Source organism: Doryrhamphus excisus, chromosome 16 (assembly GCF_030265055.1).
Source record: "Doryrhamphus excisus isolate RoL2022-K1 chromosome 16, RoL_Dexc_1.0, whole genome shotgun sequence".
Lineage (NCBI taxonomy): Eukaryota > Metazoa > Chordata > Actinopteri > Syngnathiformes > Syngnathidae > Doryrhamphus > Doryrhamphus excisus.
In genome coordinates, this window is record NC_080481.1 from 13,019,988 (window position 1) to 13,034,972 (window position 14,985).

At 42.2% G+C, this 14,985-nt stretch overlaps 1 protein-coding gene across 2 annotated transcripts in view; it reads right to left on the reverse strand.

The window, feature by feature from the left end:
• The window catches only part of LOC131104687 (cadherin-4-like), a 248,021-nt gene that overhangs the window by 11,943 nt on the left and 221,093 nt on the right, over positions 1-14,985 (reverse strand). For both annotated transcript variants that reach the window (XM_058052160.1, XM_058052161.1), the window contains exons 9-12: positions 13,876-14,013; positions 9,078-9,263; positions 5,583-5,839; positions 1,661-1,803 (exon numbers count right to left, since the gene is read on the reverse strand). In XM_058052160.1, coding sequence (XP_057908143.1) covers positions 1,661-1,803; positions 5,583-5,839; positions 9,078-9,263; positions 13,876-14,013 — 724 coding nt within the window. The remainder of the gene's footprint in view (positions 1-1,660; positions 1,804-5,582; positions 5,840-9,077; positions 9,264-13,875; positions 14,014-14,985) is intronic.

The window sequence follows — 14,985 nt, forward strand, 5'->3', positions numbered from 1 at the left end:
CGCTCGCCACAGTCTGTTATCACATAGTAAACTAGTCACGTTACAGAAAATAAAGTTTACATCAATCAAATTCTGCACTATAATCATGTGACTGCACCTCTTGTGACAGGCTGGTCCCTGACTGAGTTTTTTTGTGTTGTATTTACCCAGAAACAATGTTGGAAAATATCAGGAAAGATGAAACTATATGCAAATTAGTTTCCTGTGAAGTCCAAACAATAGGTGCATGACTCTTTGCAGCAGGTTACCCTTCATAACATCTGCTACTGTCAGGCATTGCAAGCACACCGACTGATATGTTTTATATAAGTGCTGCAAATGAGACACATTCAGACACGCATAAGCTTTAATATAAACTAGTGTTTGACAGTGAGCAAAACTTAAGGTAAACAGCCAGCTGCCTGTCCCTGATAAAGCAATTAAAAAAAAAAAGGAGGAGGGGGGTGGGGGGGCGACTGTACTCCCATTTGAGAAAAGGGCAAACATATTGGTTTGCTGTGATTGAGTTTGTGCTCGTTTAAGCTTGCGGTTGAACTTTGAGGCAGAACAAATGATATGTATGCCAAATGGATTGCGCGAGAGGGAAGGAGAGAGAAGACGGGCGTGCACGGACGATAAGCGAGAGAAGAGGAGAGGATCAACAGTGCGACCAGCTGCATGAATCCAAGATTTCCGCTAACTCCTCCCCTGTCTGCACAGCACATAACCCAGTGTCCTCAAATTCCTCAAAGCCTACCCAAATGCATACATTGTTTTAATTCAATCCAAATACATTTCCATCGCAGTATAACATCACCCATGTGAGAGGCGTTCCTATGTTCAAAACACTCTCAGTAAACACTGGGGCACCTTCAGGGCTAGGCCTCATCATAAATTGTGTTGTTGATCTACACAGACAGACTCCCAAGGGTGCAACTACACTTCAAGATCCCCCTCATTGCTATTTGTGTGTAGGATTGGTGGTTCTCTTTGGATTCTTGAGACGTTAAGCATTCACTGAGGCAGTTTGCAGTGTAGAAATGATATGCGTCTGAGGCCATGGTTATCCGCTGAGGAATGCCCTGAATAGTTTCCTTCGGGTCAGAAGTGAGTTGGTGCCTGTACTGAATGTGTATCTGGTTCATGGGTGAGGGTGAGAAGGAGTGTGAGATCACCAGGAGGAACAGTATAGCATCTAAATGAAGGTGTTGCTTCCGAAAATATAATATACAGTCATGGCCAAAAACAGAAATGAGGTCATGTGAATTTGTGTATGTATTGTGTTCATTGTGCATTCATTCATTCATTTTGTACCGCTTTTTCCTCACGAGGGTCACGGGGGTGCTGGAGCCTATCCCAGCTGTTTTCGGGTGAGAGGCGGGGTACACCCTGGACTGGTCGCCAGCCAATCACAAGGCACATATAGACAAACAACCATTCACACTCACATTCATACCTATGGACAATTTGGAGTCGCCAATTAACCTAGCATGTTTTTGGAATGTGGGAGGAAACCGGAGTACCCGGAGAAAAAAAACATGCATGCATGGGGAGAACATGCAAACTCCACACAGTGATGCCCGAGGGTGGGTGTTCATTGTGCAGTATTAGGTCATTTAAACTCATAATACAAGTTAAAGTAACAAATTGGAATGTATATTTATTGAAGATAACTTCTTACCGTTATCCGTCGCCAGGAACGTGGCTTCATATATGTTGTTTTTGACATAAACAGACTCCCTGTCAAGTATTGCCGTGGTCACTATCTGACCGTTAGTTCTGTTGATTGACAACCAGTCCGCCGGGTCGTTCAGCTTGGAGTACCTAAAGACACAGGCACAAGTTGATGGATAAATTAGTGTAACTTTTCATGCTTTAAAAGCAATTATGCATTTTCTCTTGAGTGTGTGCATTTCTAGATAGTCTGCATTTACACACCGATATTAAATCACAAGTCCCTAACCTTCACAGAGTTTAATTCTTTATTGACTTCTGCTTCAGAGCTTGCAGTCTACAGTCAATTTCACCCCATTTTTCACTCCTATGTACTAGACATTGAAGTCAATTACCTTTTTTGTTAAGCACTGCAGCAACCGACAGTGTATCCTTTTGTTGCATGCGGTTCACATCATCACAGGGTTAAACTGTCTGCTAGAGTCACACTCTGTACATTCTTTAGGGTGTTTGCAAAAATTCCCAAAGACAGGACGCTAAGATCCAGGTACCAATCTTCAAACATGAATATGAGCTCACAGAGTGACCCCTGGGATGAGGAACAAGGGGAGGAAGAGAGGATCGCTCCCCCAACTGCAACCCTATCTTACTCTGATCTCACTTGTTCCTGTTTCTCATTTGTTGCTTTTGGCACATGCCACACTTCCAATTCTATCTGATCTCTCTCCCAACCTGCCGCCCCTCACCTCATCTTGCTCTACTTCTGTATTCATACATTTTTTTTTTATACCTGCTGGTGCCTTCATATCCACATTGCATTCCCTCAGTGATGGAGTTCATCAACTTCCACCTCTCTTGGTTGCAATCTCACTATGGCATGTCGTGGAGGACATTGGGCATATTGGCCTTTCACAACAAGGTTCCTGCATCAATTGTATTTTATTTACTAAATGCCATGCTTCAATTTGACACACACTTGCAGCTTTCAAATGCATTCAAATTGAAATGGATTTGACCTCAACCTTGTGTTGTGTTTATTGAACTGTGGTGTCCTCCGTGTCATTGTGTGCCCCACTTCTGTATTTATGCTACATCAAATAAAGCAAGTATTTCCTCTTAAATGGAAGAGAATGAAAGCTTGGATGATTGCGGGGTGGGAAGTAGTGGGGGTGGACAGGACAACATAATCTCTATCCTGCAGCAAAGAAGATGGGATTGTCCCAGCAGGCAGTGGGAATGATCCTCGGTGAAGCAGCACGTTTCCAAAAGGGATCACAGCGATGACATTCCCACACTCTGGAAGCTTTTACACAGGCCAGCAAAGCCCACGGACACTACCTGGCGGGCTGTGAAATTCTCAGCAGGAACACTGTGAATCCATCACAGCAGGATGGGGGGATAAATGGGTAAGACAAGGGAAAGAGCCCGTTGGTGGGAGGCGAGAGAGGGCCTGAATGAGATGTAACCTGGAAGTACCAACACGGTTGGATGATCTACAGTACTTGTAATACCCTCATTAGGAACAAACCAATTTGAGCCCCAACTGCATGTTTCGGGATTTTGCCCGGTGTCTGTCTTTCCAGCGGAGGTTTGACATAGTGTCGAACTTTTTTACTGATAAATTATTTGCTGCATTATGCCCCTGCTGTGTATTTATATAATGTATTGTTGTTGAAATACGCAAAGGGGGTAGTCTCGGTATTCAATCGCCACTGGAGGTGGTGGTCATTATATATTAAAATAAGTATACAGTACATGCTTGAAGGGAATAAACTAGTTTAAATTAAACATGACGTAAAAACTCGGGAAAGCACATAAATACAACATTACACAGCAGGACCTTGGTTAGAATATGTTTTGGTTTACATAGAAAATTTATGCAGAAATTTTTGCCTCGATAATTTGGTTATCTTACAATATGGTGCGCATCTTTTTGTTTTATTAACTGCGTGAGTCCAACTGTGTTTGTAACATTCATTCATTCATTTTCTACAGTTTATCCCCAAGAGGGACGCGGGCGCGCTGGAGCCTATCCCAGCTGTCTTCGGGCTAGAGGCGGGATACACCCTGGACTGGTTCCCAGCCAATCACAGGGCACATATAGACAAACAACCATTCACACTCACATTCATACCTATGGACTATTTGGAGTCAATTAACCTAGCGTGTTTTTGGAATGTGGGAAGAAACCGGAGTACCCGGAGAAAACGCACGCATGCACGGGGAGAACATGCAAACTCCACACAGAGATGGCCGAGGGTGGAATTGAACTCGGGTTAAAAAACCAGCCTGTTAACAGCCTGTTCACAACTGAAAACTGGAACCGGAGGTCATTGTCTTGAAGTAATCCTGCACTACAATCTTTAGCTTGTCCGTGTTATTTGGAAGTATAAAAATGTATTTGCCATCCACTTAATTTTCCTTATTTGGTCTCATTGTCATTGCTTTTCCGAGCTTCCCTCCACCTGAAGGTTTTCCTCATTCGGGACTTGGCTGTTGTGTGTGTGCAGCTGGATGTATGATTAGGCCTGGCAGGTTAGTGATCTTAGCAAGCAGCGGGGAGAAGCATGACATTTATTTTTCAAACCCCCGACCCTGAGGATGAAAAATGCATGTCTCCAGCTTAGCCAAGGCGGTTTGGGTAATCATTTATGCCAGTGTCTCTGGTCCCATGTCTCGACCTTACAGGTCGGGTGTCTGATAGGTGATGCATGATGCTTCCCCTTCATTTCCTCCTCCCATACGTGCACTCCCACCTAGACCTGTCCACACTGCCTTCCTCCCATCCCCAAAAGGATGCTGACAGCCTGTCCCACCTTTGACAAGCACCTGTCAGGTTCAAACCTTGACCCAGAGTCAGCTGACATGCTGGAATCCCTCCTGTCTCACTGCATCAACCATTCTCACACTATACCTTTAAGTGTCATGACACCTTGTATATCCCAACAAACACATACAGCTTTTTGTCATATTATACATGTTATACATTCTTCCATTTTAGGAACCCTGTGACTGATTGCTCTCTGCTGGCAAAGTGATCTTGCTAACTTAGGTTATATTAACTGCGGTGTTTTGCTCTTTCTTTGGGTAAACACACATAGCTGGTGACTTGAGCATCCCATCGTCTTCCAATAGCCGTGAAATTAATTACAATGACAAAATGAAAGTAAGGATGTGAGTTTAAGTTGAGAGATGGAATTGTTCTAACCAATACACTTGCTGCACTGCACTATGCAAGGTATACAGTAGATCATAACCTTGGTGTTTCTATAAAGAGACGTGAGCCCTGCAGATCAATGCAAGGCAGCTCCTGGACTTGCTGAACTATGACTTGTGTGTACCTGCAATGTACTTTTTGTGCAACTTACAGAACACACGCAACTCCAATTAGCCCAGAGGGTATTACTCACTATTTACCTTAAGAGCCTCCTTACTTAGGGTTCTCCACTGTCTCATAAACTTTTCTTCCTTTAGTGCTTTAGAGTGATGGATGCTACTTTAAATATAGTCCCATGTAGAATTCTGACCCCAAATTACCAAAAGCTAGGCTTTTTGGGCTGGTGTCAGTGCATGAGGGAGATGTGATGCTAGGAGTCCACTGTGCCAGCGCCAGTTCGCACCAAAGATTATGTGATTGGCGGGTAGTGGCTCGCCGTGGCGCCGAAAAACGGCAACATGGCAACATGCCGAGCGAAAATTAATTCTGCGTCACAGCGTGCCACTATGTGCCAATCACATAATCTTTGTCGCGAACTGGCACCGGCCCAATGGACTTCTAGCATTAGCAAATTTTTATTAATAACGATGTAATACGAGCAAAACGTCAAGGCTCAGTCTGGCAATGTCTTTCAATGTAATTGTCATCCATTTGAAAAGAGCAAATATGACATCTGTATAATTCCAGCTATTGGATATACCGTATGTCATACCTGATTGTCTGCTGCATTTGTAGTCGGTCAGGATCTGACGCTGAGAAGGTCGTCAGGCTTGTGCCAGCAGGAACACCCTCGGCAAATCTGATGTGTTTCGGGTTTGTGGGAAAATAGGGGGATTCATTGACGTCCTGCACAGATATGGTTACCCCTGCTGTGGACTGGAGGGAGGACTGGATTCCACTCGCCAAATGGGCCTGGTTAGACACCACCACTGTCAGCATGAAGGCTCTGTTCATCTCAAAGTCAACCGGCTGGAAGAAGAGTGGAGAGAGTAGAGGATTACTTTTAGTAAATACTGTTCGTAATTTACTGCCCAAACACAGAGCGTCAAGAGTGAATACATAATGAGTATTTTCTTTAAACACGAATACGGAAAATGATCATGTACTCGTTTCATACTTGTATCTAGCAAAAATGCATTATCCGTAACGGATACTCATTTATAACGAGTATCCGACTCATCCCGTGTAGTCACATCAACTAGACAGCCTGTCAACACCCTTTGTGAGCGTGTGTGTTTGTGTGAGCTATGGTAGACAGCTTCTATATGAGCTAAGAGTGACAGTTATGTATGTTCCTAATGAAGACTACATGTTTAGGTTGAAAAGCCAGCAGTGAGCAAATACATAAAAATAAGATCAATGTGCAGATTGTAAGTAAAGTGGTGCATCTTTAAATAGGCGAGTGATGATTACTTCCCCAAGGCTTCTTTCTGCAGGGTGTGATGGTGATGCTAATGAGATACAGCATCTGTATGGAGTGCTTTCAGCGGACATACAGTAGAGTGTGTGATATTTAAATTACTAATAAGACCTCTTTGTTGACAACACATCTAAATGTTTGTGTGTATGTTAGCAGCGAGTAAATGGAAGCGCATATTGTATGACCCCATGGTGCACATAAGTACATTTATAGCTTAACCACATTAACATAAGCATATATTGAGTCAGAAAACACCCCTCTTCCGGTGTATAAGACGTCTTATACTTTACACACCAGCCTGTGGCATGTACAGTGATACAGCTAGAGCTTTATGGCTAAAAAATACATTTCCTATGATGTTTAGACTGCAGCAGACCTCGGACATGCTGGAGGGATTATGTCTCACAGCTGGCCTGGGAGACTGGGAAGACTGGGAAAACCTAGTGAGACTGCTGCCCTTGCGACTCGGACCCGCATTAGTGGAAAAAAAACAGCAGTGCAGTTTCAGGAACTATTTACATGAAAGAGTGAAGTGGGCGCGAATATCAGATTTTGAAGTCTTATGCAGCATGTCACATCTTAAGTAGTTTTGATCAAGTGGAGAATTACTACAGCTTCTGTTTGGACTGCCAACCGTCCACTATCACCAGCGGGTTTCGAAAGACTACTGCGTGATGAAGAGGATATCTCGAGTAAATGACAATAAATAATTTGCCACAAGACAAAAGTGACTCCAAGAGCGACGACGAAAGAGGGAGACTGACAAAGTGTGTGACAAAGGAATTATGAAGCTGTTCAGTTGTGGTGCAGAAGATGAGTTTAGTGGTTTTAGCTGCAGTAGAAGGACTGCGATTAATTACTTTTCTGGTAGGCTACTTTTTGTACGATGTTTGTACAGTATGCCATGCTAGATGCACTGTTCTGCACTGTTTAAAAGAATCGTTCAATGTAACATCTTTCTGTGTACTAAATGTCCCATGTCAAGAAACAATACAAGCAGTTGATGTTTGCTAAATACAAGGATGGAGAGTCTTGAACCAGTCATGATGTGCTATACATATATATTATATATGTCACTGTCACTATATTGACAGTTACTACAAAAAGTTCAAAAAAAACAAAAACAACAACAACTTATTAGGAAAGCAGGAGGTGAACAAATGTAAGAGTTACTGATTGTAAAAGTACCAGATGGAGGGGTAGGATTTAATAAGCTTTGCTTCTTCCTACTCCTTTTGGACATGTGGAACTGTGAACTGATTATGTGATGCACTCAATTGTAATCTGATGCATGTTCAAATAAACAAAACCAATTACCATTACCATTACCATTACCATGTGGACACTACAGATAAACATGAGCACTATCTTTGCAGACAGTTACGGGTTATATACTATATATATTAAAATGTTTTTTTTCCCCAAGTTTAGTGGGTGCGTTCTTACATACCAGTATACCCTAAGGCTCAGAAATCACAGTAATTCATTCTGCCTCTGTCAAAAATTGATTGTTGGCAACCTTCTAACCCGCTCATTACGACACTCTCCAAAATTTATCTTTGTCTCACTTCATTCCTCCTTTTTGTTCCCATTTTTCATGTTGATCATCATCTACTATTTACATATCTTAATGACTCAGTCCAAACCAAGAGGCTTCTGTTGCATTAGTATTTTCACATTTGTCCTTCTATTGGCAAAACCATTACCCGCATGCTGAAATGGGAATGTCTTTTCATTGTGTCCACTGAGAGCTGTGTAAATGTGACATGTTTTGGTTAAGACCTTAGCCTTTGTTTACAGAAGAACTCTTTGTGCTCCATGGGGAATTGTGGATACCTGGTTGCGGTGGCATCTCAAGTGTATGTATGTGCAAGCAGCACACTGGTAAAAATAAGTGATTTTTCCAGTATCTTGATTTTAGATATCGCATTCAGTCTGATGTGAAACATTGCACGTTACGTTTCTTGATCTAAGACTCTTTGTTTACTTGTTGAGGCAGTCTAGTTCTTGTCATTCCCAGGGGGTGTCCCATCTCTTATTTCACGATTTCCTGACAACATCCCCCGGGTCCCTATGGAAGCTGGCGGCTATTTGGCTGCCTGTTGAATTTTACATCAGGGAGGGTGAGGGATGGACTATAAAAGGTAGTCATCTAGAGATAATGAAGAGAAGCAAAATGCCAACGTGCACTCCTCAAGGTGATGGGGGAATCACAGGAAATGCTATCATTTATTTAGCATTATTGGCTGATGTGAGATGAGATTTCTGGGATCGGTCCTTTGTAAAGAAGTTATTTCTGCAGAATCTTCATATTTGATGAACACACGCCTATAAGACAGAACACACAAATACACACTACACTGCCCGTTTGCTTTTATGGTAAATGTGCCAGTAAACAAGCCAGTACAACCTTCGGCCGGTTGGCTGAACACAGCAACATGACAAAGCATTCCTGTCGCTGTTGTTCTCTACAGCAGGTAGCTCATTATAAGTGGATAAAAACTGCTGCCTTTGTAATTGTGAAATCAATACCTTATTTGCTACAGTGGTCTTGCTAGCCCCGGTGTCAATGTGTGAGTTTTTAAGAAAGACTTCCACTCCCTCACTTTGGACAAGAGGGGTCATTCCAAAGGCAAAAACTCCAGTCTGTGTCTACTCAACTCTGCATTGAATTGCTATTCAATTGAATACCTTGCTAACAAGTGGCTTGACATTTGGAATAATAGAAAGAATAATGATGTGATAATGACCTCTGACTCTGCAGAGTGAAAGCGGCTACTGTCTTACCTTTACCACCGTCACCATGCCATCATTGGTTACAGGGTCAGTGCGAATGGTGAAGTGGCCAGATGGATCTCCACTGATGATCCTGTAAATGGCGTTCCAGTTCGGGGAATGCGGTTGGTCGGCATCTATCACCGTCAGATTAGCCACCACTACATCCACACGGTTTTCAGGAACCTCACCGGAAAACTGCAGAGATTGGGACAAATGTTACTTCAAAATCATTTATTTTGACAAATGTTCTTTTGGTTTGTATTGAGCGGTTGCAGTGTGGCAATTTCGTCAAAAAAGCCTATTTTTCTCTTCCATTTATCTTAAGTGAAGCAGTCGTCCTTGTAGCTTTTCGGGTATAGTGAGTTTAATGATCCTGCTTTCGGTACTGCTGAGTTGCAAACAAGCGGTAAACACAATTGCACACGGGAAATGCACATGCACACACAGGAGTCTTGTCTGAAAGTTTTCTGCTTTTTTTCTGCACCAGCCCTCATTCATGCACACTAATGTCCTGTTCCTTAGACAAAAAAAAAGTGCGGAAACAAAGCGAAACCACCAGTGGAGGAGGTCGAACATCTGTTTGAGTGTATTTGAGTGGCTTTTAGCTGTCCCCTCACTGTGCAAACGCATGTGCTACGTCCTGATAAGCCTGACAACGAGTGAGCTGCTGTCTGTCAGATGTCTGTTATGGTAGGGATTGACCAAAGTCACACAGGCTCAGGGGATAAAGACGAACCAGAGGCGGCGGTGAGTGTGCCTCTCAGCTATAACTGCGGCCCCACGAAGCAACCCTACAACTCAGAAGCGATCACACATGGTCGGATTGTGATTTATGTTCTTGCGTCAACCGGCATGAAGCATCACAGCGTCACCGTGTCACCATGGTTAACAAACATAGTTGAAGACACTGAGCCCGCTTATATGAGTGTATGATATCAAAGCAAAGCCCCAGACCAAACACTCGAACGGGTCATAATTCCTTCGCATCAACCAGCAAACAGCCAACAGCTGAGTGTGGATTAGGGCCCTACGTCTGGAGAGCTGTGCAGAGACATTCTTAAGACAATGCACAGGTTCCGGTTGTCCTAAAGCACTGCCCACATGGGGATCAGTAGCAGTCTGTTGTAGGCTGCAGTCTGAACATGTGTGTAATCGTGTTGTTTTTTTTAACAATGTTTTCTTCACGGACGTCTGATAACCAGTTCAATAAAATCAAGTAGTATCAGGTCTGTTTGCAGACAGCAATGACCAGGGCTCTTTGGTCTTCCCTGTCATCCACACTGTGTATAAATTGCAGATTATTTCTTATTTCTTAGGCTGTTTGTTGTCTACCTTGAGCTTAGTTTTCCTTCTAGTTTTTTCTTCTTGTTTTCCGATATCAACCGATACCGATATGTGGAACATCACATATATTTTTATAGCAGTGTTTGTCAATTATTTTCTGTCATGCCCCCCAAAAGACAGAATTTTTTAGTGCCACCCCGATTTGAAATACTAGAGAAAGTGATAATATGTATTCATTTATCTGTACTGTACAGACTCAACTTGAAACTGAAACCAGGAAAATGCAAAACAAATGGAGAACATACAAGGTTGATGTAGTACGCTCAGCGCTCAACGCGGGATCTCTTCCTGTTTCTCAGAGTGCTTTGCTGTACTGTTGTTGTAAATGGCGAATAGATTATTAATAGTTTCAAGGTCACATACGTAGTTGTTGGTTATTTTGCATTATTTGGTAGTAGTCTTGTCTGTTTTTTATCTACATATTACATTGCTAGGTGATGTTTCAGCACTTTTGTTAAGACAACGTGAGTTAGAATGGTAGGTGGAATATTAGCCCGCCTGCGATTTCAATGAAGTTGGTGAGTCCATTATGACCTCTAACATTGCTCTCCTTGTTCATATTACATTGCTGTGTGATGTTTTAGCACTTTCATTAAGACAACGCGAGTTAGAATGGTAAGTGGAATATTAGCCCGCCTGCGATTTCAATGAAGATGGTGAGTTCATTATTATCATTAACATTGCTCTCCTTGTATTAGTGGGGCTTAATGTCCTTAAGAGCAACAAAGTTTTAACTGCATTTTGCTGCAATCTTCACAAATGTAATGATATCTCTACGTGTTCTACATCGGTATATCAGATTGGCTTTTTATTATAAATTAAAATTATTATTTATTATTATAAATAAATTGATGCTGAACATGTCATTATTGGAAAAAAAATGCAAAACCTCTCAGCTAAGCTTCAGTTTGACAGCTTGACACAGACTACGTCATTCAATACCAGTGTGTTTGATCCCCCACTTGGCAAACCTATTGGTGTTTGACTTTTATCATTTATTATTCCATTCATATCATTAGTTAAACTACAGATAATCATGAGCACTATCTTTGCAGAATCTGTCTAATTGTAAACAGACCCTCAAATCATTCAATATGTATGACGACAGACCTCAAATGGCACGTCAGCTCCCGGGATTTGCTGTTTCAGGATAATACCACCCTGCAGCACATGCATAATTTTGTAGAATGCTGTTAAAGAAACAAACGGGACCTTTATCTGGGTTACTGCTGATAACCAGTTGTGTTGCGATTTGATTTTTAGCGGTAAATCCTGAGGCATACCTCTGATTGTGATAGACTGCATGAACAAATAGTCAGAGATTTTAAATATTCGATCACGTTTGTTTGAACAACAGACAAAAATGCCGTGGTGCATGCCTTTATACACAAACACCACCCTTTCCACCATGAAAAAGAGGTCAGCTTTTGATAAGCATGATTAAATATTAATCATACACATTAAGTGAAAAAAATCCCCAAACTGTGTATTTCTGGGACACCCAAAACACCTATGGGGTTTATTGCAAACACTTAATATTTGCATAATGGCGTGCCTTCTCAGCCAAATGTTTTTTGGCCAACCCACCACTGTGATTTATGATGTGATTGGGTGGAATTGCTCTGCTCATGGTGACTCTGATACCGCCACTAAATTTTATCATCAATAACCATGATAGCAATAACTTTGCTGTTTGGCAATGATGAAAATGCACTTAAACTGAAAGTTGGAGAGCACTAATCTTTTACTGGCCACCAACATCAATACACCACCGTCACAGGAGACTCTTAATGCAGGGAAAGGAGTGTGTCCAGACATGAAGGGCCTCTGATTTACAATGCCTGTGCTTTATCACACTTGCTGAAAAAATTGCTCCTGAAATTGAATAATTGTTCATTTGCTCGTAGCTTCATTCTTCTTACAACCTTTTGTTTAAGCGTCTGCACCAGTCAGCCAGCTTTTTAAAATTCTTTTAATCTTATACTACACTTGCTCGGAACATATCCTTTACGCATACTAACCAGTCATAAGGCAGAACCTTATTTGGCATTATGAGAAAACATGATTGTGCAAGCTCCACCCACCGTCTGAGTCCACATCGAGTCGGTTCATGACGTTTATACAAGTTTCTGTCTGTCAGCATGCCAAATGCTAATGCTAAGACCTCTGCTACCACCTCAAAGAGCCGCCTAATACGGCCGAGCTCAGCGCCTCGGCGCCCCACGGGCCTGTTGCTCACTTCCCCGCACCAGGAGCCAAGAAAGAGTTCACGCTAGAGATGGCAACACTTGTAACATCCAATCAATAACAACACATCCAATTGGTTCCACTTTCCAGCTCCTGCTCCGGCATGAACATTTAGCAGAAATAAATGATTACTGCCCACTAAGGGAGTATGATAAAGTACAGCACACTTTGTAATAACACTAAATCTCCTGCTGTGCTAATTAATTCATTTATGGTACTGCTGAACTGACCCACCCCCTGCACTGGTATGATACATTACTTACAGTACATTAGTTTAGGCTTTTAATTTTTACCTCACACCCTATAACGACCTTCTCTAATGTAATCATTATTCTAAATATGACTATCGTGACAACAATCATTAACCATTTTTCTAGCTCCGGGTTTATTGCTGATGAAAATCAATGATATGGATTAGTCATTTCCTGGTGCGCGTGGGTGTGTTTTCTACAAGAGAAAGTAGGTTTGTTCCTTGAGAGTCTCTGTTGTCTTAGTTTAAACATTCATGCGATAGCCAGTTGTTGTTGATTCATTGCCATTGTCCTTCTGCTATATTCTTGTTCATAATACGTACAACTCAAGTGTGTTCTTAAGGAACGTTTATGTCAGATTCCTAATGACCTATGCTCATACACCAATGTTGGAAGCTTGAAGGGGATCTATAATGCTCATTTTTTGACCCTTTGTATTGAGTTGTGGACTCCTTTAGAGCAGCTACACACAATAACCCGCACAGAAAATAATCTAGATCTTCCAGAATCTGCACCTATTTCAACTGTATTTTTTCTTGTGTTTCCACGGCCTGCCTCCGCTGTGATTGGTCACACGCCCAAAGTGCTACCCAACTACGAACCCTAATTTCTAATATACAGAGTATAGGAGTTGATAATAAATGAATAAAGTCTTTGGAGAGATAATTGAAAAGTGTTTAGGAGCTACTGGCTGGAAACCCCTGACTTACTGTGTATGAACTCAGAGTGGTAACGTAGCATATAAGAAACTCTTTGTTCTTAATCGCCCATACAAAATTTGGTTAGGAAAATGCTGACACCTTGACATTGCTGCAGATACCAAGACTGAGATGCATGTCACTTCCCGGATGCATTGTGTTCACATTTTCATGTCATGTCTTTTTGGTAATGTGACTAATGTGAACAACTACACAGAAAATGCAAATTGGGCATCATCATATCTGAAAAAAATTGAAACCACTCACTGTTCTGGAGGTCAGCATGGGGGGGTTGTCATTGATGTCGGAGACAGAGATGATGGCGGTGGCTGTGTTGGACAAGCCAAAATTCAGGTTCCCCTCCATGTCTGTGGCTTGAACGATTATAGTATACTGGGACACTTTCTGTGAAAGGGAAAAAAGTATTTGGTTTTATTTTAATGTCCAAAAATCTTAGCTATTTGCCACTAGTTATGGCAAATTGCACATATTTGAAAGTCTTTGTGCTATCTGAGAGCTCCTGCAGCATTGTTATCGCAAGCTTCACCTACTCTGTGCCACTGATGGACAGATGTGGTGACAATGACACAGCAGACAGAGATTAATAGACGATCTGAGAAGCGATAGAATTAGGAATGATAAATGTTATTCCATCGCCTGAATGACACAATGTCACTTACCTGGAAGATGAAAAATGTGGCACTTGTAGTTTTGTACTGGGGCATATTTGTGATTTGTGCAGCCCCCTCCCTTCCTTGCCAACATTTTTTTTTCCACTTTTTTCCCTCCCCTCTCTTCGCCTCATCTGCCTTTCCTGTTGTCCCATGGTGTGGATAATGGACAACGGGAAGGATGGGGCCCAACCACCGACTCTCTGGATAATGTGTCTTGTCACTGAGATTCCCAATTACATACCCAGTGTCTTGCTAACCTGCTAATTACAGAGTAAATATCCCATTTAGGCCATGACACCGCGTCAGGAGGATTAGACAGCGCCTCTTGGTTCCTCTCCTCTTGATGCTCGACGTGATGCTCAACTTCATGCGCACGCTCTCATTACCACACGTGCACAAACAACAGCACTCGCAAACGTACATGAGCAGACACACACACACACACACATCTCTCTTATTAATAGGTGGTGTGTGTTTGATTGTCCCATCAGCCGGTATACACATGTACACAGCACTCACGCTAATTAGACAAGGGAGTTATTATGTAGAGCTCCTCTGAACCTCTCTGCATTTGCAACAGTGCTGCAGCAAACCCAGTTTCTCTAGAGGACTGAGGTCTATTACTGTCAACATACTTTTAAAGGTCCACAACAGACCCATGGAGACCTTTAGAATAGATTCAGTGTGGGAGTCTGGAAGACAG